The sequence below is a fragment of the Opisthorchis viverrini genome, assembly GCF_000715545.1.
Source record: "Opisthorchis viverrini unplaced genomic scaffold opera_v5_46, whole genome shotgun sequence".
Taxonomy (NCBI): domain Eukaryota; kingdom Metazoa; phylum Platyhelminthes; class Trematoda; order Opisthorchiida; family Opisthorchiidae; genus Opisthorchis; species Opisthorchis viverrini.
Genome location: NW_008751703.1, coordinates 365,999 through 388,642, shown reverse-complemented (window position 1 = coordinate 388,642; position 22,644 = coordinate 365,999). Strand labels below are relative to the sequence as shown.

The following is a 22,644-nucleotide window of genomic DNA, read 5'->3' as shown; positions in this document are numbered from 1 at the left end:
ATATATATATATATATATATATATATATATATATATGCGGGTCGATTATTATGAGGCCTCAGCTATGCGTGATAGCCTAATATAATAGCCAGCGACAGCCCGTCATACTCACTAATGTACGTAACTTCTAGACCAGTGCTTGTATCCCATTTAATTTTATTTCCGCTTCTTAACACCCGTACTCTGTAGCTTGATGGAAACAACCGTCTCATAGTTATCCGCAGTGTAACTGCATCAACCAGGCGATCATTTCTGGGGCACTTCTAGGCACTTCTTATGCTCGCGTTTGTAAATGGCTCTTTTGTGATCTGCAGCAGCCGGTGATACTTTAAAAAGCTTCCCTAACTCAGACACGCATAGCACGTTCAAGCCCGTTCCCTTATTCAACCAACCACAAGACACCTCCCTATGTCCGTTACATGAGTTTGGGCCTCATCTGACTCATGGTTCAAGACAAAGTATTGATATTAATTTCCACCTACACGATTTTGTCTAAACTACTCTAATGCATGAGCGATCTAGTCAACCCATCCTCATACGATCTATCTCCGATTAAGATTTTGGTCTGACCAAGGACTGCAACGTTTACTCCATCTCGTTGCCCCTGGAACAAACATCCTTCGAATAAAAACCCTAGTGACATATATACCTATAATTCCACCAAACTCGTCCTTGCGAACGAAATGCTGTGGGCAACATCCCACTGGGACGCGCAAATGGATTAGACCAACTACACCTAAGACCTGCAAATTAAAAAAAACCATATTTTCGGCATAATTGATTTCGGCTAACTTCTAGTGAGACGCTAGTTGATTAGTCATCGTGAACCACAATACTCCCGTGCTGATATCAAGCACTGCGCCAAAAAACTAGATCAGTGGCTAGGGGTCGTTCCTGATATCAAGTAAGGATCTGTCGAGTACAGTGAATGTCTGTACCGGTGATTACTTAGAACAGCTATTCATGGGGTCCGAAAACACGAATCGTCTTCCGTCCAACCAACCGGTAGATGCACGGCGAAATTTAGCTAAAGGAGTGAAACTCTGTCGAATTTTGCGTTCAGGGGCACAATTTAGGCTCTATCGATTTTCATTAAGTGTAACAGTTGTGTAACTCCCTACCGATTTCACCCATGGTAAGGCATTTTCGGTCAACATCAAGGCGCAATATCTTATTACGTTTATACGCCCTTTTGACAATTCGATGCAGCTGATGAATTGAAGATTCGCTCACTTGAACGAATCGGCCATACAAACAGCTTGCAGGATGATGCAGTAGACATTGACATCTCTACCTACTAAGCGCTCACATTGAAAGCACCGTCATTTTCGAGAAATCGATTCCATTTGGCGGATTTTGAGCGGCCCTGACGATGTGTTGGATCGGGTCCTGGATCATTTCACGCGTCAACAAACGGGAACTGAATATACCTTTGACTGGTAAAAGTGCGAATTCTAATCTCGAGAAATTAAATACTCTTTATCCGCCGCGCATTAGTAGGGTCAGTGGTGAAACGCCTACAAGCTAAAGGGTTAAGCAAGGCGCGATAAATACGAGGCCATCTCGGGGGTGACGATGGCCTAGAAGAAAAAGATCACGGGTCCTGATACGCTCCTCTTATTCCATGGCCTATGGCCTAGAGGAAGAAGATCACGGATCCTGATACGCTCCTCTTATTCCATGGCCTGACGCCCGTCACCGAATGAACTCGTCGCACAAGCTCGGTGAATGTTTTGACCATCCGGCAGCCAGGAAATATGCAGGCCGTTGCGATAGTTGCCTTCCTTCAAGCTGAAGGAAAATTGCCCACGTCGAGCGACTGACGATACAAAAACTGAGACATTATCCAGGCTGGTTATGGTTTTCCCGGGCTGTTGGCTTGTTTATTCATAAAAGTCTGGCATGCTCAAAGAGTGCATCTTTATTCTTCCGAGCAAGACAATATCGCGGTCTACCTTCTTAAGCTCACTTGTAACATCTTTCATTCAAAGCGGTTATGCGTCCCACAGAATGTTAGCATTTTTTCTGCAATTCCAGAGAATGCTCGCTCTGGTTCAAGTTTAATTTCAAATGCTCATTTCGGAGAAGTCTGCGTGGTGTATTCTTTTATGCAAGAGGTAGCCGAGATAACGGTGTCCCATGCTTCAATAGAGCACTGTACTCTTTTGACGGGGAGCCCCTAAGTGTTTGCTGACAGGAGGGTATTGTTCCATGTGACAGGACTTAACACTTAAGGTAAACCTTATGGGATACTCAGTACAGCGTATGCTGTCATAAAAACTTCACCGAACTTACTAGCTACGAGAAACCTCTCGAATTTGAATTTGTTTGGCGGTGCGCCTGCTGCAAAGATGGTCGCTCCTCTTTGATTTCACGAATACAAAAGACGTAAATATTGTTCATGCACAGTTTCAACGCTTTTCAAATGTAAAACAAAGAAAACAGTTAGAGGAAGTAACTTCACTCCAAAAGCGTCTTACACAATCGCCGACTGATCAAGCTGAGGCATGACGGTCATTCTGCTCCCAGAGTAGACCTTGTGTATGTTCAAACAAATTAAAAAAGACGTGACTGTAGACGGATGTTTCAAATAAATCTTTATTCTCGAAAACTGGGTGAATTTTTCTTCTATTCAAACTATGTTTTCAGGGGTATTTGCGTGTCCAAGAATCGGTGTTCTAGTTTCCTTCAGCATGTGGGAACAGGCTGGTCAAATGAGCAACGGACCAAACCCTGATCCCATACAACGGTGGATACTCAGAACTTATAGTAGCTTAATGTTAAGTCCATATTCAGTATTGTCCACTTCACGAAACGGTAGATTATTTGTGTGCTTTCATCACAAACTAAAAATAATTCTGCGATGCTATGTAGAAGGACCGTTCATTTTACGTACGAAAAACCTCCGTTTTCATTTTGAAGGATAGGTATTTCAGAAGACTTAAATCGCAGCCATGGGTACGCCACTTAGACCTGGTCTAGCAGATGTTTTTCCAACCTTTTACAAACGGTGTGTAGATGACACCTTAATAATCAGATTCTACCCATTTGAGACACTTTTACAATTGTATGAACCGTGAGAATCCTAATCTGCCTGCATTGTGAGACCACGAATAATGAGTGGCATTTTTAAAGAGTTTTATAACCAAACGCTTGGATGGACTGATTACGTCCTAGGATTTTCCAGTTTTGTACACACCTCAAAGACGTTTGCACACGATTCCCACATCTATTTGTGCCTTTTCTCTTAAAAAAGAGAGAACGACACCTCGCACTTAATAAGATGTTTTACCATATCGCAATTTACAGACAGGAACTTATTTACAGCTAAAAGACAAATCCTGAGCCGAAGTTGGTCGTAATTACGAACCTGCGCAAATGGTTCTCCTGACACCGAGACAAATTAACCCACATTTTAAGTAGATAAATGGTTGTCCCTTTAGGCGCTTCGCTGACGTCGTCTGAAACAAGCACCAGCCCTGAGGTACTGTCACCTTGTTGAAACCTATAAAGGAGCAGTCGAGATGCAGAGGTTGGGGTCGAACCATGCATTTTCCGGTGGGTAAGTTCGCGTTTTAACCACTGAGTTATCTCGAGCTCACTTAATGCACCCAGTAGCTCTGCCTCACAGAGCGTATACATGCTGATGAGGTGACATATACACCGGCAGAGCAGACCGAGGCTTAAATGGGCGTGCCTAAGGACGAGAGTCCCGCTACTGACTGGCCGATCGACGGAAGCAATGCAAGCTCAAGGTTGAAAACCCGCCTCATCAATCATGCAGCACACCGGAGTGATCTAAAAACTCCTCTGAAAAGTCAATCCAAAACTGTTGGCGTTTGGCGAGGGCCATGTAGATCAACTAATATCGACCGAATGTAAGCACACGCAAGACGGTTAGGTGTCATTCGCCTGCCATGGTGGTACAATAATGACTGGTTCCGTTTTACTTCCTCTTTTTCATGCCGTAAATTGATTGTTTTTACGACGACGCAGAGGGAACGAAAACAGAGTGTTGGCAACCCGCAAACATGGTCCCCTTGCTGCAATTGTTAGAGGCTGAAGTCAAAAGACGGTTGATCGAAAACGGACCCGTTTATACTCAAACGACTCATGATATCAAGAGACACAAGCTGAATCAAAGGGAAAACAAGACAAAATAACACGTATAATAGGTTTCAGTACATATCACAACCGGCAAACAAGGCCGAGATAGGTTTGAATAAAACACAAATAAGAATCAGGGTCAAAACAAGGATGAAACCCAGGTTGATGAATTCGTCCAACGTGGAAATCTTTATTATTTATCCTCATTCAATAAGCGGAATGGCTTCAAGATTGAAAACGCTCTTGTTAGAAAAGATCTGTTGAGTAAACCGTAATTATTCAAGATTCCGTTAATGCCTATTGGTGTTCATCGTGATATGTCTTGGTGGGAAGTAGTGAATGAGTGAGGGATGGGATTGATGATCCGGAATTCTGAGTAGAACCAGACACTCTGGAAACACTTTTCCTGGGTACTGGGATGCGAGTAGGAGCCTGAGGTAGGTTCGGCTTGGTTGCACTCCCTTGAGAACTATGCGCTACATGTGATAAGATGCGCAAAGAGGGACTGTTAACGGTTGTTGTGGATAAGACACGCGAAGATGAACTTTCGGATAATCTCCGTTGAGATGACTCACGAGAATGGCGTGCAGCCGAGTTGATAGAGCCTCGGTAAATTGAAGAGTGACTTGGTGCTCTAGGAATAATTTTGTAATAATTATCTGTGGGTCCAGTGCCTTCAGAAATGTCAGACTGCCCGTGGGATGAACGCACCGGAACGGGAAGTCGACTGGTTGATAAACTCAGAGATTTTGGGTTTGTGGATGGTGCGCCAATAAACAGGTTAGGGTGGCTTGAGTTCAGAGGTTGGGAAGATTCAGTGTTCACAACTTCATTGACTTCTGACTGACTTTGGTCACTAGAGGTACTGCGAGCAGACGATTCGCGGCTTAGCGCCATCACTGAAGTGGTCATTGATATCAGCGACTTCTTTGAGTCAAAATCTGTCTTTTGAAGATCTGATACGGAAGAAGACAAAGCAATTCGAGAGTCGGGAACAGCTGCAGGAACACACTTGCCACGACGACAAGGATCATGCCGACTAAGAAACACGTCCAAAGTTAGCCAACCCCCACCAATGCGAACCATCACATGGTTCCTGAAACGTCGGAAATAGTAGATACGGCCGTTCACCTTGTACCTGCCTTCTTCTAACCGCTGTATATGCAGCCGATTACAGCAGGTGCACAAGGCTAGTTTCTTTTCTACCTACAAGGGAGAGTGAATAAGAATGAAACTCATTCCGACAGTCACACAAAATAGGGGAGGACACATCAAAGCCATATAGTGGTCAACACCGAACTAAAACCAGTAGCAAGCGAAAATAAAGCGAACATTGAGGCTGTCATCAGCAGCATATGTCTACAGCTCCAAGCACAGATGAAAGCAGCGTAATGCACAATAAGCAGAGATGCGGACACAGAAAGCTAACAACTGCAAAACTATCAACTTTACCGAGGCTAGAACGAGCAGGAACAAGATACTTGGCACATCGATGTTGTTACCTGCTCCGACAGAAAGTGTGCTTCACCGAACACATTCTTGGCGGTTGTTCGAAGATGGGATGCTGTGGAGTTCATATGACACGAATGTGTCGGCGAAAGCAAACAGACAGGATTCCTCGACGATTCGTTTGTACGTTGAGGAGACTCGTTCGTTTTCTTCTCATTACAGGCCAACCGGAGCTGACGCATCACGGTTACCGGGGTTGGCGGTGTAGCCAACTTCACCGGAGTCAAACAGGAAACTGTGCCGTTGTACGGTATTTCATCTTCCTCAGCCAACGAATCAGTCGCGCACGCAAAGGTGGCCGCCTTTGCGACCTTATTCGGTGTCCCATTATAGGATTCTGGTAGTGGTTGACTGGCTCGCCTTTTACCGGGGACTACAAAATCTATCTGCGATTGATGGTGAGGCGGAGTACAGAGCCTAGACTTACAAGGTCGATGACCCGAGATCTAGGATCCAAAGTAGAAGAAAAGGCCGAAATCACGGATTATATGAAAACAACACGCCCGGGATGTTAACTGGAAAAGACGGATATCACTAATGGTCATATGAAGGAACACCAGTCTTCTCATGAAGCTTATGTGCTTCCGAATGAAATTGGAACATGTCGAGATGGCGAATTATAGTCACTGGGTTATCATAAAACAACGATGCTAAAGAGAAGCGGGTTATTCTATCAATTAAAAAACGTTTGGAACTGACTGAGTAGTCATCGTTTTCGGAAAAGTTTCGTAACAATCGGTAGATTTATTGGTGTGCAACGTTTCACTTTTGGCAAAAAGCTTCGTCAGGCCAAGTGACTAGGTTAGGACTCCTAGCTGATTAGTTCTCCTTCCGCCTTAAATCTCGACCAACCTCGTAACTTAATCACTTAGCCTGACGAAGCTTTTGTGTCAAAAGCGAAACGTTGCCTATCAATAAATCTACAGATTGCGACCAAACTTTCCCGAAAAAAGTGGATTGAATTTTCGCAGACGTTATTAACGGAAAATATAGCGACCTAGAGAAGAGATTTTGAAACATGGATGGGATCGGAAAAGCCCGTTGACTAGATCCCACGTGGAAACACTCCTTTCTCATGGCACACAAAATGAATGTAAAACTTGGGGACTATGCAGTCGTTAGTTCTGTCGAGCTGAAAGACGTTGCTAGAGAGATTGATGTGCCAAATGGATCATAGGACCCATAAGTGCTGCTAGTATGGCATCAACGGTTTGCACAGGGACTCCAAACTGTTGGCGCTGACGTACACGGGATGCTGATGAGTGGAAAAATCGGCCAACGACATGCTCACAACAATGAGTATTGGTATCAATAATCAGAACTTTAAAATCAACGTGCTTGCACAATCGAGTAACTTTTCAGAGTATCGCAATAGCACCGTGCTCCCGGAGACATGGTCTAGCGATAGACAAGAAGTCAGAGTGTCACTAACCTCAGGCTACTCGTTGATGTCTTCAAGATTCACCACCGCAAGAAAGAGGATGTTCGGCCCGGCTCAGATGTTAGTCAAATGACTCCGAACCGTCACACACTAGAATCCAATCATTTAGCCATAGGCTGGGTTGAGTTCCGACCCATCGTCTATCACGTCCATGCAGTACAATTAGCCTGAGATAGCTCCAATTGAACCTGCACTCCTATCCCGCTGACAGGTACTTTTTACTTTGGTCGACCAAATCGGGCGTAATTTGTAGTCATGGGCTACTTTCATTGATTTGCTCCAACTTTTCTTACCCGACGAACCAGTATGATAAAAAGACAGAGTAATCCGCCCGAGGAGCACCATGAAAGACGGGCTCTTCACCTAGTTCTGCTTCTTTATATACAGCCCCCAATCCGAAAGCTGGGTAGGAAATCAACGACCAATTGTGTAAGATTACTAGAGTAGCCCACAGAAACCCATGGCCATACTAGTTGTACCCCGCAACCTGGAGAGCCAGGATAGCATTTGCTAGATCTTTGACCAATGACCAGCCCCACAGGAGAAAGCCTGTAGATGTTGTGATGGGAGTCGCTAAAGTTGTTCAATTAGCTTTTGAGACAAAAAAAGTCACAAAATGATAGGATTTACGATCAATTAGGGAAGATACCATGCATGCTGGATACACACAGACGTCCGTTCACTTTAGCCGACTAGTTTCTGAACCTCATCCTATCCGAACATGGTGTAGTTGTGCACTAACGAGTCTAAACAAGAAACAAGCCGATGACAAAGACGTGTATAAATGTGGCGAGTCTTAAATTTCTAGCCGTTCGTAAGGTGAAGACAAAAAAACTTCGTCAACGCGAACGCAATCCCTCGATAGCACGACTACGCCAAAACTTTGAGGAAAAAGTTTGCCATGTGGGGGTTTTGATACTATCGTATAGCCAAATAAAACAATGGAGTTGCTGAAATGTCTGCTGAAGACTCACCTGGTTTTCAACAAAAGCGTCAGACAATCGGCCCGAAGTGACACCAGAAGTCCTACTAATATCTGACGAAATTGTGTCGTGCCGCTCATTATCATGAGCACCTGTCCAAACATCACCGGCTGGACCCACAGTCTGAGCAGAGCCATCTTTCATAGCCCACTTGTCCGAAAGCTTGTCACTGACCATGGAGCTCATGAACTGGGTCGGTCTAGCTAATACTACCGGATTTGATGGGTTTTCTTCTCTTTTCTCTTCTTCTTCTGCAATAAAACTTGTGAACGTAGATTTTGAAGAGCCATTGTGTACGGCGGGATCCACTTCAACAGATCTCATTCTCGTAAGCGGCTGAGGTTCTGGTGGCTTAGGAAGGGAAAAATTTTACATTTAATGAACGACCTGACTAACATCATTGTCACAGAGGCAAGGAACGCGCTTTCATGCATCACGGATGTTTATAAAAACGCTGAATATACGCAAAAAAATACCTAAACAACAACCCCAAGACTCGGTCAGGTTAATCTCAAGAGTGAGACAGAAAGTGGATCTGTCAAGATATGACCATTCGGATCTCGAAACCACGGAATAAGTGGCTAGGAACGGGGGCACTATATCTGATCTATATTATTATAAACTGAAAAAATAACATGCATTAGCCCCAAAGGACATGATGTTAAGTTACTCAGTCCTGTCATTGGGCTAATAAGCTCGGCTTCTGTAACGACTTAACCAAACATCTGGTCGCAGTCGCAAGGAATTAACGACAGCTGCCTGAAGACTCAGGGGAACTAAGATCGCGCAACATTTTCATAAAAGAAGCTACTCACAAGGTTGCTGAAAACTCGACAGCCCACGACCGTCAAACTTGTCCTACTTGAACCCAAATTAGACCGTTTTGTAGAAATACACGCATTTGGAAATCAATTTGATTTTCACGAGACGACTAAATCTCGCGTTTATATTCTACAAATGAATGCGCTGTATACAGGTCGACTTATGTTTCGCAACATTGTTGACAACAGTGAGACCTGCACAGCTATTGTGTGTTCCGTTCGAGGCAGAACATCCAGTCTGAGTGCAGCCAGGTGTATCTTGAAGGATATGGGAACGATAGCCGCAGTAAACACCAACAGTGCTACCGAACAAACGTCACTTTCAACGAGTAAATGATTTTGATAAGGCAAGTGAATTACCTTGGTTGTGTTTCTCGGTGACCGAGTTATGCAGTCTGCAGTTAGTTTAAGCGCTACCTTGCCAGAGGGCCTTTGGGACTGGGGACTATCTGAGATAGCCAACGTAACACCCGGTTACCCGTTCCGAAATGAGGTACCAGATGAATGGGCCAACCCGGTGAGCAAGAAGACGAGAACCGATTGGAATAGCGGAATAGGTGGAAAAGAAGAATTTGTGTATTCTTCAACGACGGTTTTGCGTACTGGTGAGGGTCCAAAACGAAAATTTTTTTCAGCGTCAATACCAGGTGAAAGCGTCTCCATATCGCGATGTGATCACCACATACAGACACTCCGTTGTGCAAGTAATACACATATTTCAATTTCCTTACGAAATGAAGTAAATAACCCAGATTCATTTCTACGACATCAGATTTGGTGGAGGTTGTTTCGAAAGACGCCACTAGAGGCACACGGGGCATGCAAAGGCGCTTCTAAGACACACAGGTCTGTACACATAGGTAGCAGATATGGGAATGATCTCCGGAGTTTCTTGGTTGCAATTTTTTTCAAGTAGCTCGAGAAATACGTAGTCACCAACCAATCACAGAGGTGGTACCAACATGCAACCGGTTCGCGGTTAACACTCAAGTTCAGTTCAGCTTGGTAGTCCTGAAGGATCGAGTCATGAAGAAGTGAGAGCAGATGAATGAGACAAAAGTGCGGATTAACAAAGCACTTCTGAAGCAAAAACAGTGACAGCGTCGAAGGCGAAGATCATTGACGTTGGATGTGCTTGAGAAGTTGTTGTAAGGCAAAGATGCAGTCAGTGCACCAACAGTCCAGACAAAACCCTGTTTGTTTTTACTACTTTGTCTCTCCCGAGTGTTGGTGATCAGACTCCTTCTCACATTCATATATAATACTTTTTTTAAGGATAGAAACGGCAGCAGATATTTTCTACCCATTTGGCACTTCATTCACTTCCCAAATGCTCCGCATTAGTTTAAGCGGACTGGAGGTAAGTCCCTGTCACCCGTCCCTAAACAAGGCGAAAAAAACACTCAGTAACGGGTATTTTGTAAAACTTTGATTGGTTTATTTCGTTTTTGACTTCATCGTCCATTAGGATCGGACAGCTCATTTCCCACTGTGAAGCACTTAGTGCGTTGATCGTTCTGCTGGGAACTCCAGACCAGCTAAATTGTTCTTCGACGTAGACGATAAAACTTCGGAAGGACTCCCCTGCCCCCCTATCCACAATGACTTCATTGACCGACGGTTTTTCTGGCACGATGTTACGGATAAAGAGTTCAGCCATTCCCAATAATCACTCCCACCTTCATCCCTTAGCTGCCAATGCTCCCCATTAATCCTAAGACAGTGGGTCAAGCGTTCTTTTGATGTATTGAAGGCTTAATGGGATAGTTTTTCATTCCTCGGCCATGAACACGGATCAATGAGAAATCTAAATTGTGTTGGTTTGTGGCTTGGTTTTTGGAAGCACACGGTCAAACACTGAATCAGTATCGTTTCGGATTTCGAACAACCCCTCATTCAACCAAACTGGCTGTTCTGTATTTGTCAGTTGTATGGACAACCGCTGCTGATACACTTCTTCGAAGACCGCATCTAGCGGGAAAAGAATCACATAAAAAGCAATGGGTACCTCTGTGGTAAAAGATAGATGCACTGCAGCAGAGACAGGAACCAAGGCACAATCTGCATTCGTACACGTGTTCCAAAAGCAGTGACAGGCTTGAATAAAAGCAGCGTCACCTATTACCAATCGCCATGTGGGCGACCTAAGTGTTTGATCGGTTACGGTTAGGGGGGGCGATTAAACGCGATTTTCAAGTGCGTGCTAGTTTCCATTGAAATACCCGTTTCTTCTCACTAAGTTTGTCGATTGAAGTTCAGCTAGGAGTAAGGAATCGGAAAAATAGAAAACAGGTACAATAGAATGAAACGCTTCTAACAGGAAACACATAAAGCACTGAAAAGATATGTGAGGGTGAATAAACTGAAAGAATGATGTGCTGACTACAATCTGCACTCGGATCAGCTGCACCAAAGTGCGACAAGATACAAACAGTTGCCGACTGACAGAAAATACAGTTGATCCGCATGAGATGACCTGTCTTAAAGAAACACACTCCACAGATCTCACTACGTACCCTGTCTTTATTGGACACGTAGTTAAGGAACGCAGTTGAATCAACCAACATTGTTTGAAGAGAACAAGATGAAAGTACACACTCTCATGAGCTACAAAGACGCAGATGTACTGGATCGTTAGTATGTGCCATGAAGCAAAGTGTGACTAGAGCTACCTTACACAACATCTGCTGTTTCGCTTTTACTCTACTGGCAAAACGGTGAGAGAAGAAGCGCACTTGCGTGGTCACCCAGTTTGACATGACCTGGAACTGACCAGAGAGATGAGTTTTTTTGTGTCCATTCATAATGATTTAGTCAAAACATTTGGATTTCTTGTGAAATGAGCAGCACGCTCGTCCAATACTGTGACACTGAAATCCATCGTATCCTTAGCATGAGCGTAAACGTGGACAACGAAGGTATAAAAGGGGCATCCGTTGAAAAATATCTCCCGGAGACACAAGACAAACAAACATCCCTCACGAAACAAGGCCTGAATAAGGCATTGCCCAGCAACCATCATCTCTACCGAATGTTAATTTCAACAAGATGTGATTTTCTTTTTTACCTCCATCGACGAGACAGTTGAAATCGCATGCAACATGCCTGTGTCATGGCAACCGACAATACACCCAAAGCGAGGAGCTGGATAGGATTGGAGATAGTAGTGGGACCAGGAAACAGCAGGTTTTAATCTCATTTATATGCTGTCCATGGTGATGAGAGTGTACCACATGATGCTCCGGTTAACCAGACAGTGTCACTAGCGGAGCATGCTGCCTCTCGACTTCCCCTGTCTAGGCTTGGGCAACCTGGCAGTATCCCAGCCCTCGTGCAACCTTCGGGTGGCATGGCAGCTAGGGACCGGAAGGGTGCTACAGCTGAACGATTTTATTTTTTTTCGTGCAAATGAAGTGAGCATTTGCAAACAGGAACCGTCCTACTGGGAAGTCCCTACAGGCTCAGTAGAAAAACGGAGCACTACATCGATGAGTACGCAACTCTGGTAGAATCGACCACGTGATGCTTTGGTTAATTTACCGTTGGGAACAGTACCATACGATCAGCGACCAAAGGTTCACCAGTCTCGGTGAGTACGAATCGTAGTGGTAACTTGATCCAGGTGAACTACATAGACTGCCGATTAAAACCTTATATGGCTGGTCCGGCGTCATCCACCAACAATGCCGCTAAGGTCTTACATTTCTTGATACGACTGGTTGTACTGTAATGAGGGCAATGAGAGGTGAAACGCACAGAAGCACCACGCTGCATCTACAGGGTACGGCTTTACGAAAATGGAGCAATCATCACATGAAGTAAGGTCGGCAGAAACAGTGACAATGGGTATTGCTCAGCAGAGGTTCCAGCTTTCGTAAAATGATCCACAGAGATAGACTATCAAAGAGGCTGTTTGAAGGTGCAATGTGAGTGGGTTCACTAACCAATGCTTGGAAAACTCGCCATAGCCTGGGTAAGTTAGTTCATTCACCCTGCTCTTACATCCTCGCATATGTAGTTAGCACAACAGACAACACGTGGCAAATCGCTCGTGTGATTTGGACGTGTGATAACCGTGAAAAGAACAACCTTGTAATTCCGTCTGTTGTGGAAAAGAGGATAACATAAACCAAAGATGTAAAAATTGGCGCGGGCAGGTGAACGGTCATTTTCCAAGCGACTACGTGTCCGTCAGATGGTGAAAATCACCAAAGAATGATCGCGCTTTTCATACGATGTAGCGAGTTGTCATCCCCACCGAAAACCTGTTGGCTGTCATCGTAGGCTGATTGGAAAATGAGACTCGACAACTGTTTATGCATTTGGGAAACCTGAAAATAAAATAGCATAACAGTTCCCATTAGAGATTCAAAGTCGTCCGCGAAATTCCCTTTACAATACCTTTGTTGTGGAGTGAAAAATGCCCCACCACATTCGACTGGTCTGTCCATCAGGCACAATGTTTCTCCAAGCCAATTTGGAGATGCTTGGGACATCGTTTTGGAAAGTTTTGGTGAACAATCGGTGTATCTATTGCTCGGCAACATTTCGCCTTTGACAGAAAAGCTTAGTCAAGCCAAATGAATAAGTAACCAGGATGACCGAGTCTTAAGGCAATCAGTGAGATCAATTAAGACTAACCATCTTAATCAGTGCTGGGTATCAATTTGAAATTCCTGTTTGTCCGCTGGGGTGGTTGACTAACACCATCGACAGACTGGTTTGGGAGCATTGTCTTCAAGTTGAATCCTGATTTCGGGGCCTCGCTTTTCTGGTCTAGGATACATTAATGGAATATTCTTCTTTGATTTCATTTGCAGATTTTGTTGGTGTGTGTGCTTGAAGGGCCCGGTGAAGCTTTGGTGTTAAAAGCGAAACGTTGTTCAGCAATAAATTCACCGAATGAGCGTTAAACGTCTCTGAACCGAATCCTTCTAGCTCTTTATAGATTTTCGTAACCACCTCGGAATCCTCTTGCCACGTGTACACTGTGAGTCTATCTTTCCAATCCAGACAGTGATATCAACTGTGCCTGCAGAACCGCACCTTATACCACACGCCCCTAGTCAATTTACGCCCAGAATGAAACCAATACTAATTCGAAACGCCATATCCACTCTTCTCGTTATCCTCTTGTCATTAGTTCATGTCCCATTGACGAATGACCTCAAGCTAAACCTGACCGCTTTGACGTGTGCCTACGTTCTAAGACCAGACGGGCGTATTATTCAATTTTGGCCATCCTATTGGTGGTATCCGGCTAATCCGTCGTAATTTATCACGAGTTCGAAAATTTATATTTGACTGGACTTGGTACATAGCATCGAACGTAGAAACTTCTACAGGAAGTAACATTGGGGTACATCGTTTTAAACAAGGTGAAGAAAAACATGACATTTGATTTCTCCTCGAAATGCAGTAAACCTGCATTTAGGAAGTGGTGAACCACGCCAACCTCAGACGACATAGGGCCTCATAGTATCAACTGTGAACTGTCTGGTCGCACAAGGATCGTTCAAGTTGTCAGTCACCTCAAAATAAAGCAAGCTTCAGGATAGTGTGACATTTTCTCGAGATGTAAAGGTAGTGCCCTATGGCGAACCTCCAATCTCTGCATCCATAAACCTGTTCCATTCGGGAAGTGGATTCTGTCCTATTTGTCACACGCACCTTGAGTTGCTCCCAATACACAGAAATCAACAAGATAGTATGTGGAAAGTATCGATAAACAGACCTTATAGACAGTTTCCCCGATACCCTTGCCTGTATGCTCCTCCAAATATTTTCCAAGTGCGGGATGCTCGAACCCGGCCCCGAGAGTAGTTGCGTGGACCAACTGTTCAAATTACGTCGAGGTGTGCAACATTCTTTTCAACGAAATACTACTGCCCGCTCTACTGACCACTTCATCTGACCGAGTCATCATTGACTAACTTCTGGCCGATGGTGTGGAAAAAATATTCGGTGCCCTCATATTAGCTTACTGCGTCAACGAAGGCGCATGTCCGAGCCTACGGCTAAGAAGCCTCCTAGTTTGAACTTGCCTCCGGTTTAGGACAAGGATGCTCTGTATCACCGCTGCTATCCAACTTGATAAATTACTGGGCGATGCAAAGGACACTAAGGTCCAATCACGTGAAACGAATACTTCGTATAAGCTGATGACGTTATCTTGATAAAACACGGGTCTACAGACCGTTCTTGAATGGTTCCAATGCAACCAAATGTCCGGAGGATAAGCCTTCGCATGGAAGATGGTGAAACTGAACATGTCACAGTACCTCGATGCTTGCGTTTCACAATTCCATCTAACGGGTAAACTAAACAAGATATCGACGCCAATATCGATGCAGATAGACACGCTTTCATTCAACTTATGAAGACTTTATGGAACAGTGAAACGTTTTTAGTTATCCAATCCAACTCGTCAAGAGACTGGACCTTACCGTGGTGTGACGGTTTGCGCACCTCAGCGATCCATTGAGCTATATTGGGGGTGTCTCCGCGATACTCATACCAAGTTGGTCAACGTCTGACAAGTGCAGTCTACTGGTCCTCCAGGTTGGAGGTCCGAGCATGTGGCGACTTGTTTCGTGGAAATGGCAATGCATTTGCATTTCCCGCCAAACATCGCCGCCTTGCGGTTAGGCTTTTGAGCCAATGGCTTTGGTTGAGGACCCTAATCGTCCTCCTGTCCAGGTGTCAGCACCCTGACCGTATCCCAGCCCACGTACAACCATGACACTAAAGACTAAATCATGGTTGTATGGCAGCGAATCATCAGTGTTGAACGCTGACGTTTTGTTGTCCATGACGATGATTCAATCAAACCGGTCCTTACCTGCGGTGATGAATGCTGGCCGTATTCGCAATATCGAGGTTTTTTATTGTTGTTGTCTAGGGCGCACCCTGAACATTCAACGGCTCGACAAAATATCCTAGTCAATGATTAGGGAATGCTGGTCCAGCGCTCCAATTCTCAGGTGACTGCTGCTGAAGGAATGACATCAATGGTCTGGTGAGATTTCCGGAAAACTCAAAAACGAGTATTGTGCACTTTTAATAGGACCTTCGTCAGCTCTGGCTGATCCGGTAACCTTACAGCGCAGCCGAGAAGCTGGATCAGCACCGTCAATCCCGATTGGGAGGGGTTCAGAATCAACTAGGCATACAGCATCCGCTGATAAGAACGGATTTGGACATCAGTTTGTGCACACTTGGCCTCCGATTGCTGACCGCTGGTAGCGACAGGACGAGCATTTACAAGTCCTAGCCATCTCGTAGCACAAGTCATTCGCCGTTAAGCAAACTAAGCACCACGACCCTCCTATCAAGCACTCCATTAAACTAGTACCAAACATAAACAAAGACGCACGAATAGTTGTGAAGTGAACTGTGTCCATATTTAAGGAGTTTTACGTGATGCCTTACAAGTTCATAAACTGGGAGGGGGGGGGGGGTGCTGTTCAGGAAACCTACAGTAGTTTTCATCCAGGAAGCTTCAGCTACTGATCTCACAGGAGAGACAAAACCATCGCGGTGTTGGTACCAACCAAAATAGCGGTGGTCACAGAATTCCGCTTTTTTAACATCAAAACATAGGACGGTAACCTGTGGAAACCATCTTCCAAGCAAACAAATGTAATAGAGCGCCTGCAAAAACAGCCAGTGTTGTTTGGCTTTTCGTACCTAACACTTAAAGGCTCATGCCCTAGGGTAACATCGACATGGCAAACAGGTGTCTGGCTCAAATAGTAGTTTCAATTACCACCCTTAACTATGAATATCCGCTGTGGCGAAAGGCAGCCACATCAATGAACAAAAAGAGAAGTGGAGATTGGATAAAGTGAGGCTCTCAGTAGTACTCGGCAAAACTTAAAGCATGCAGTTCTAGGACTGATTCATCCAAGTGTGTCATGTGAAGTCGCATGGTCCCACGATTGCCAACAACATGCAAAAGGTGTTTGGCCAATCTAAATCATGCGGTAATGATAAATATTCTTGCTATTCTTCATTACTGCGACGGTCGTTTGAATCACGAGCCCATGTTTTGCATCCAAGCCTCTGGTAGCTACAGCAGTCTAAGCTGAGATCCTCTGCTCTCTTCACCTCAAAACACACTGATTTCTCAAGGTAGGCTGCGGGGCAAACTCAGTCATAAAGGAAGTACCTCCGTCAATTGCCTGCAATAAGTCCGTTCTCGTTCCACAGCTGACGTTACTAACCCTCAAAGAACAATAATTACATTCTTGAAGGCGACTGGTGACAAACATCCTCGAGGATATGAGACAATTTTCTTGCAGCAGTAACGCTCAGACCAAAGCCCACGCTGACTACGAATCGAGACAGCATCGTTGTCAGTACAAACAGTAGGAGCTATTATCACTGTAGCTAGATCTTACGGAATTTCTGTCACCTGCGCTATACTGAACGACAGAGCGAACACTGTTGTCCACCGCTGAAGAAACCAATCTCACTAGCCATCAATTTCAGACGAGGCCACCTTTTGCTGGTCGATGCAAGCCATTGTTGGAGTCCGTTGAGTTCTGAAGATAACACCTCTCAACTCAAACAACGTGGCAAATTTTAAGCTACATTTTGGGCAAAATACACCCTAATAGAAAACTAGAGTTCGTAGCATCTGGTTAAATCAGATGTGTTATGATGTTCCTGAATGTAGCCCTTTGGAAGTCATAAATGCCGTCTACGGGACGTGCGAAATTAAGTTCTTTGTGTGCTTTCCTTGGGCAGTTTGTGTAGTATGCAGTCACCCACCTAAGGTTATTTACTGCACCTGATAGTGATTGGTTTGAGGGCTGCCTACACGCTTAGATTCACATGTGTGAGTCAACATCAGGTGGGGGTTTGCTGTGGGTGCTCATAGACAGATTTGTAGCATAATGAAAAAATGCTACTTAGTTAACTAACAGCATGGAACAATACTGCCTTTATTGCAACCAAAAACCACTCAGGCGCTGAATCCACTTGATCATGGGATCGTTTGAGCACCAAAACTCTTACTACCGCTAGCATTTTACAGAATAGGTGTTATTATTTACAGCAAGTTAGTTTCATTTGCCACAAAATCGATGGAGATTTTGAAAATGGCCTTGGTGATTTAGTCATGTTAATGTGTGGAACAACGACATGGCGAGAAATTGAGTCCCCAATAACAAAATGGGGGAAATACACGATATCTCGAGGAGAAGTACGATGCAGATGATGGCACTTTGCCCGTAGATGATTTTTTCCCTAGACTAGCTTGCTTCGCTAAAACTCGGATAGGGCTGAATATAAGAAATATTTAGAATGAGAGATCAAACGCAAGAAGACCTTGCAATTGACTATCCATGGTGACTTTGGGAAGAGGTGAATGGGACTAGAAGAACCAACGGGTGAATGTAAATTAACATCTGAGACCAATGGTACCCAACCACCAACTGTGCTCCCTGCACCAACATCATTGTGATTCGCTACCAAATCACGGCACCTAATAACATCTTAGCAAAAGCCCCTCCACGAGGAAAATAACAAGATAAATCGCCAACGTGCCATTTTGCTTGTCCGTCAAGGGCCGATTTTACAATGCTGCGGTGCGCTCCATACTACTATACGGATCAGAAACCTGGCCGTTGCGCGCCGACGACGTCAAAAGACTTTCAGTGTTTGACCATCGATATCTTTGGAGCATTGCCTGAGTCTGGTGGGAACATTGGATAAGCAAAGCTGAAGTACGTCGAATGGTATTCGGAAGCAATAACTCACCTTCGATAGATGAACTGACCACACTGCATAGATTGCGCTGGCTTGGCCACGTGCTGTGTATGTCAGTCGACAGACTTCCCCGAAGGTTTCTTTGCCCACAACCACGTGAAAGGTGGAAACAAGCCAGAGGCGGTCAAACAATGACTTGGCGGTGAAGTATAAAAGCAAGGAAACTCAGCTGCGCTGGTTATTGTCGTCTTCCTGGATGGGGACCCCGAGACGGGCCAAATCAATGGCTGGAGACATTGTCAGACATGGCCCAGTTAGGCTCTCAATGACACTAGTGCGTCCTAGCTATTGTCTTCAATGCATAGCTCCCTTCCCAATCCTCCCACTTGACAACCCACTGACAGTGTTGCATTTACGCATGAAGTTATCAGCTCGCCTCCAATGCGCAGCTATCCACCCCAAATTCCCAAATCATCGGTGAACGAAACTGTGGCAGCTACAATCAACGTACGACAAGTGCGCGGTTCTTACAGCTGGCAACGATGATGAAGATTTTGTGATGACGGTATTTCGGTTATATACCCTACACTTACGCCATACCACGTGAATTTACACACCATACACATTTTTTATGTTGGAGTGAGCACAAGGAACGCGAAGAGAATGTTGAAAGAAGAAATCGTACCTTTGGTGTCCGATCCACATCCGACGAGCCTAATCCATTATCGGACTCGAGAATGAATAGGTTCGCCTTTTCATCATGGTCCTCTGCAATCCCCTCATCAACAAACTGATCCTCTTTAATAAATTCGGTGCGTGTGCATGGGTTCGGAATCGAATCTAACGATAACGGTTCACCCTCAAGTCTTCCACTTAAAGCTTCCTCCAACGCATCGATTTCTCGCTCCAGACGAACCAGTTCGGGTAGGTCGGTCAGTCCAAATCGGCTTGCAATTCGAGCCAATTCCATCAGCGTGAGTAACACGTTTTTTTCTTCGGTACGATGAACTGTGAACAGGGATACGCGACACATTAGGGAGAAATCAAATGAGGGACCATACGTTAATCTAAAACAGACAAGATCATCATTCGCTACGGCATAAACATGATCATCGTCGGCAAAGATGCTTGGCCATGAGTGACACGGGGGATAATGAGTGACACAATAGGGAATGTACAGAAATTATCCTTCCTGACCCAAATATTTTAAGGGGCAGTGTTGTCTAAATTAAAATAAATTTGCTGGGGTGTTCGCTGCTACCGTTAATGATCTACATGGCGAAGCTTGCTGCTTCGGATATCACAAGGTGGATTGATAAGCCATGGGCCAATATTAACACTCATGATCATCACGGCACATTTCACTCGCTGCAGCAGTATTACTAGAGAAGCCGATAAGTCAGACGACGATAAACACTCTTATTTGTAAATGCAATTGGCTTCGACAGGAGATTCAGCTGAATCCAGCTGAATTTCCTGTTTATGATGACCTCCGTCGAAACCGAATTCATGTGTCAATGAGAGTGCCTGTCGAAATCTGTCCAATTTGGGTTCAAGAAGGAAATAAGGTTGACAGAGGCCCTAGGGTTACGCCTACCAAGAGGGACGAAACCGGTTGTGGGCTGCCAAAGAGTTTTCAGCAACCTTATGAGTGGTTCAGAAAACCATGCATTCACGGAGAGACGGAGAAAGGGAACCGAAGTCTATATCCTACTCAGAGGCAAGCATAATGAAACCATACTCTCCTCTAGCGACGGTGCTGGACGCTGCATTACTGTCATCAGAGAGCAAAACAGCCACCTAACGATCCTGGGCTTCATTCCCTCCTGAAAGCGAATACCACCGTGATGTTCGCAAGCCTGCTACATTGGCTATACAGAGTGAGTGCCATATCTGGTACGCACCACTGGGACTAATGGAGATAAAAGAAAACAGCATAGAATGCACAAAACCAAAAGAATGTGCAGGCGTGCACAGTGGACAGGAATTACCAAGGCCAGTTGTTTCAAACAGAACGGTTTGTGGTATGCCAAGGTCCTTGCACCACTGGATAAAACAGGACACATTGTCACGTGCCGCCCATTGATCAGCAACACGCGTAACGTGTTTGGAAGACTCTGGGCGGCTTTGTGGACAATGTTCCGGCGAGTCTGAGGAGCTGTAGGCTGAAGAAGAACTGGTTGTTACATCACTAGGATAAGTGTCCGATAGGGAATAAGAACAGACATCCGGTTGGCGCAAGGGTAAACCAGCGCACACCACCAGGGTATGGGGAAACAGTGGCAGAGACGCTTTGCAAACCTTCCGCAAATTCTGATTTGAGACGGCTCCACGCAAAAAGTTGTAATCCCTGTCCTTCGAAGCAGGTTTATTTGGGGGTGCTGCGCCTGAACTGGTCTGCAGAACTGAAAGCTGTAGCTTATAAGCGAGTCGTGATAGCCACAGACCGGAACGAAGTCGAAGGAGAAGGAAGGCAGAGTCGATGGGAGGAGCGGCAACGGTAGAAAACAAATAGCGTTGTAACCAATCGGTAAGATCTTCGCGAACAACACACATAGATTCATCCAACACCTGAGAGGAAGAAATAAACAGAGAAGGTGAAACACGCGTAAACATTTCACTTCATCCATAAGGGAAAAATCAAATCAAATTTTGACGAAACAGCCAGAATTTAGCTGAAAAGGGTACACAAGGGCTACGAAATCAAAACAAGTTATCATACAGAGCTGAGCAACAGAAGAATCAAGGGATGACGAGGAGCTGACTGCAAACGCTCCAAAAGCCTGGATACAGGTGAATATAATCCAGGGGATAAACGTCCCACAAAACAATGTGAGGGGATTAGCGGACCCGTTACAAATAGTATGATCAGCTGAGAAGGCAAGTTGGCAGTAAACACAACAAATTTGGATTTGAGAGATAGAACAACAACAGAGATTCTCTGTTCATCACTGATGACGAAATTTTAAGCACACAGTACATCTTACAATCCGCACCTTTGTGCTGAATACAACCTCGGATTCCAAGACATATTTGTAGGCAATGTAGGAGGAATAACACAAGGTCAACCGTTGCTAAACATGAACTCTTACACATGACGCAGTGTGAACTACGAGGAACCAATAAAAAGCGATCATCCAGCTTATTGATGGCTAGTGGATCGACGCAAAATCAATGCTCATTAGCAGCGGCAGAGGTAGCCTAAACGATACCATTAATACTATTGAGAAGTCATGTGAGGCCCGGTAAAGTAGCGAAATGCAATAGCGCGAGGTACACGCACAGTTCATTTCAAAGGAGCTTTGATCTTTGCATATTCAGGGAATGACTGTAAACTCTAAAATCACAGACCCCAAACAATCAGCCATGCTACCGGGCCAAAAACCTATACATATATCTCCCCGGTGATTGCAGCCAAAAACCAAGCAAAAATACTCAGTTGGATCGTTATATCTAGTTGAGTCCGAACTTACAACAGCTAACCCACTTTGTTCTGGATTTCCCAAACACTATCTCCTCGCCCTAACTCACCCACGAAGAATAGTATTACATAAGGAAACGAATATTAGAAAAATCACCTTGAGAATGGTCACAACGAAAAGCCTGTGGGTACTCCTTCAAATAGGGCCTCAGTAGAAAAAAAATGAGGCTATATTGTTAAAGGACTCTAAATCTCGTTTATCCTAAGGACGCCAGCACATTTGCCCTCCAAGATCAACCGACAACGCAGAGAACCAAACAGACGCTTTAGTGTACCATGAACTCATGAACTAGACCAGACTAAATAACCAACGTCAGCAACTCTTTCGATGAAATTTTAGGATTTCAGATTCGTATCTGCATCATAATCGTTCGAACAGGTCGGAGCTTCGCTGTTATCAGCTATAGAACATTTCGTGCTTGAGCTATACACGTGGTTATTTTTCTTATTATCGGTGAACAGCTATAACAGAGGGAACCACAGTGCTTCGGTTAACAGTCTATAGCCGAAAAAGTGAACTGACTGAGCGTGGTAAGCCCGATTGAAAAGAAGGACGATACCATGTTACCCCTAATCTACCACCGCACG

The 22,644-nt window shown here is 44.7% G+C and overlaps 1 protein-coding gene across 1 annotated transcript in view; it reads right to left on the bottom strand.

Moving 5' to 3' along the window:
- Positions 1-4,081: 4,081 nt before the first annotated feature.
- The window catches only part of T265_03324 (hypothetical protein), a gene marked incomplete at both ends in the record, with an annotated part of 31,625 nt that continues 13,062 nt past the window's right edge, over positions 4,082-22,644 (bottom strand). The window contains 5 exons of the mRNA XM_009167785.1: positions 4,082-5,313; positions 5,610-6,062; positions 8,032-8,391; positions 19,261-19,583; positions 20,567-21,146. Coding sequence (XP_009166049.1) covers positions 4,405-5,313; positions 5,610-6,062; positions 8,032-8,391; positions 19,261-19,583; positions 20,567-21,146 — 2,625 coding nt within the window. The remainder of the gene's footprint in view (positions 5,314-5,609; positions 6,063-8,031; positions 8,392-19,260; positions 19,584-20,566; positions 21,147-22,644) is intronic.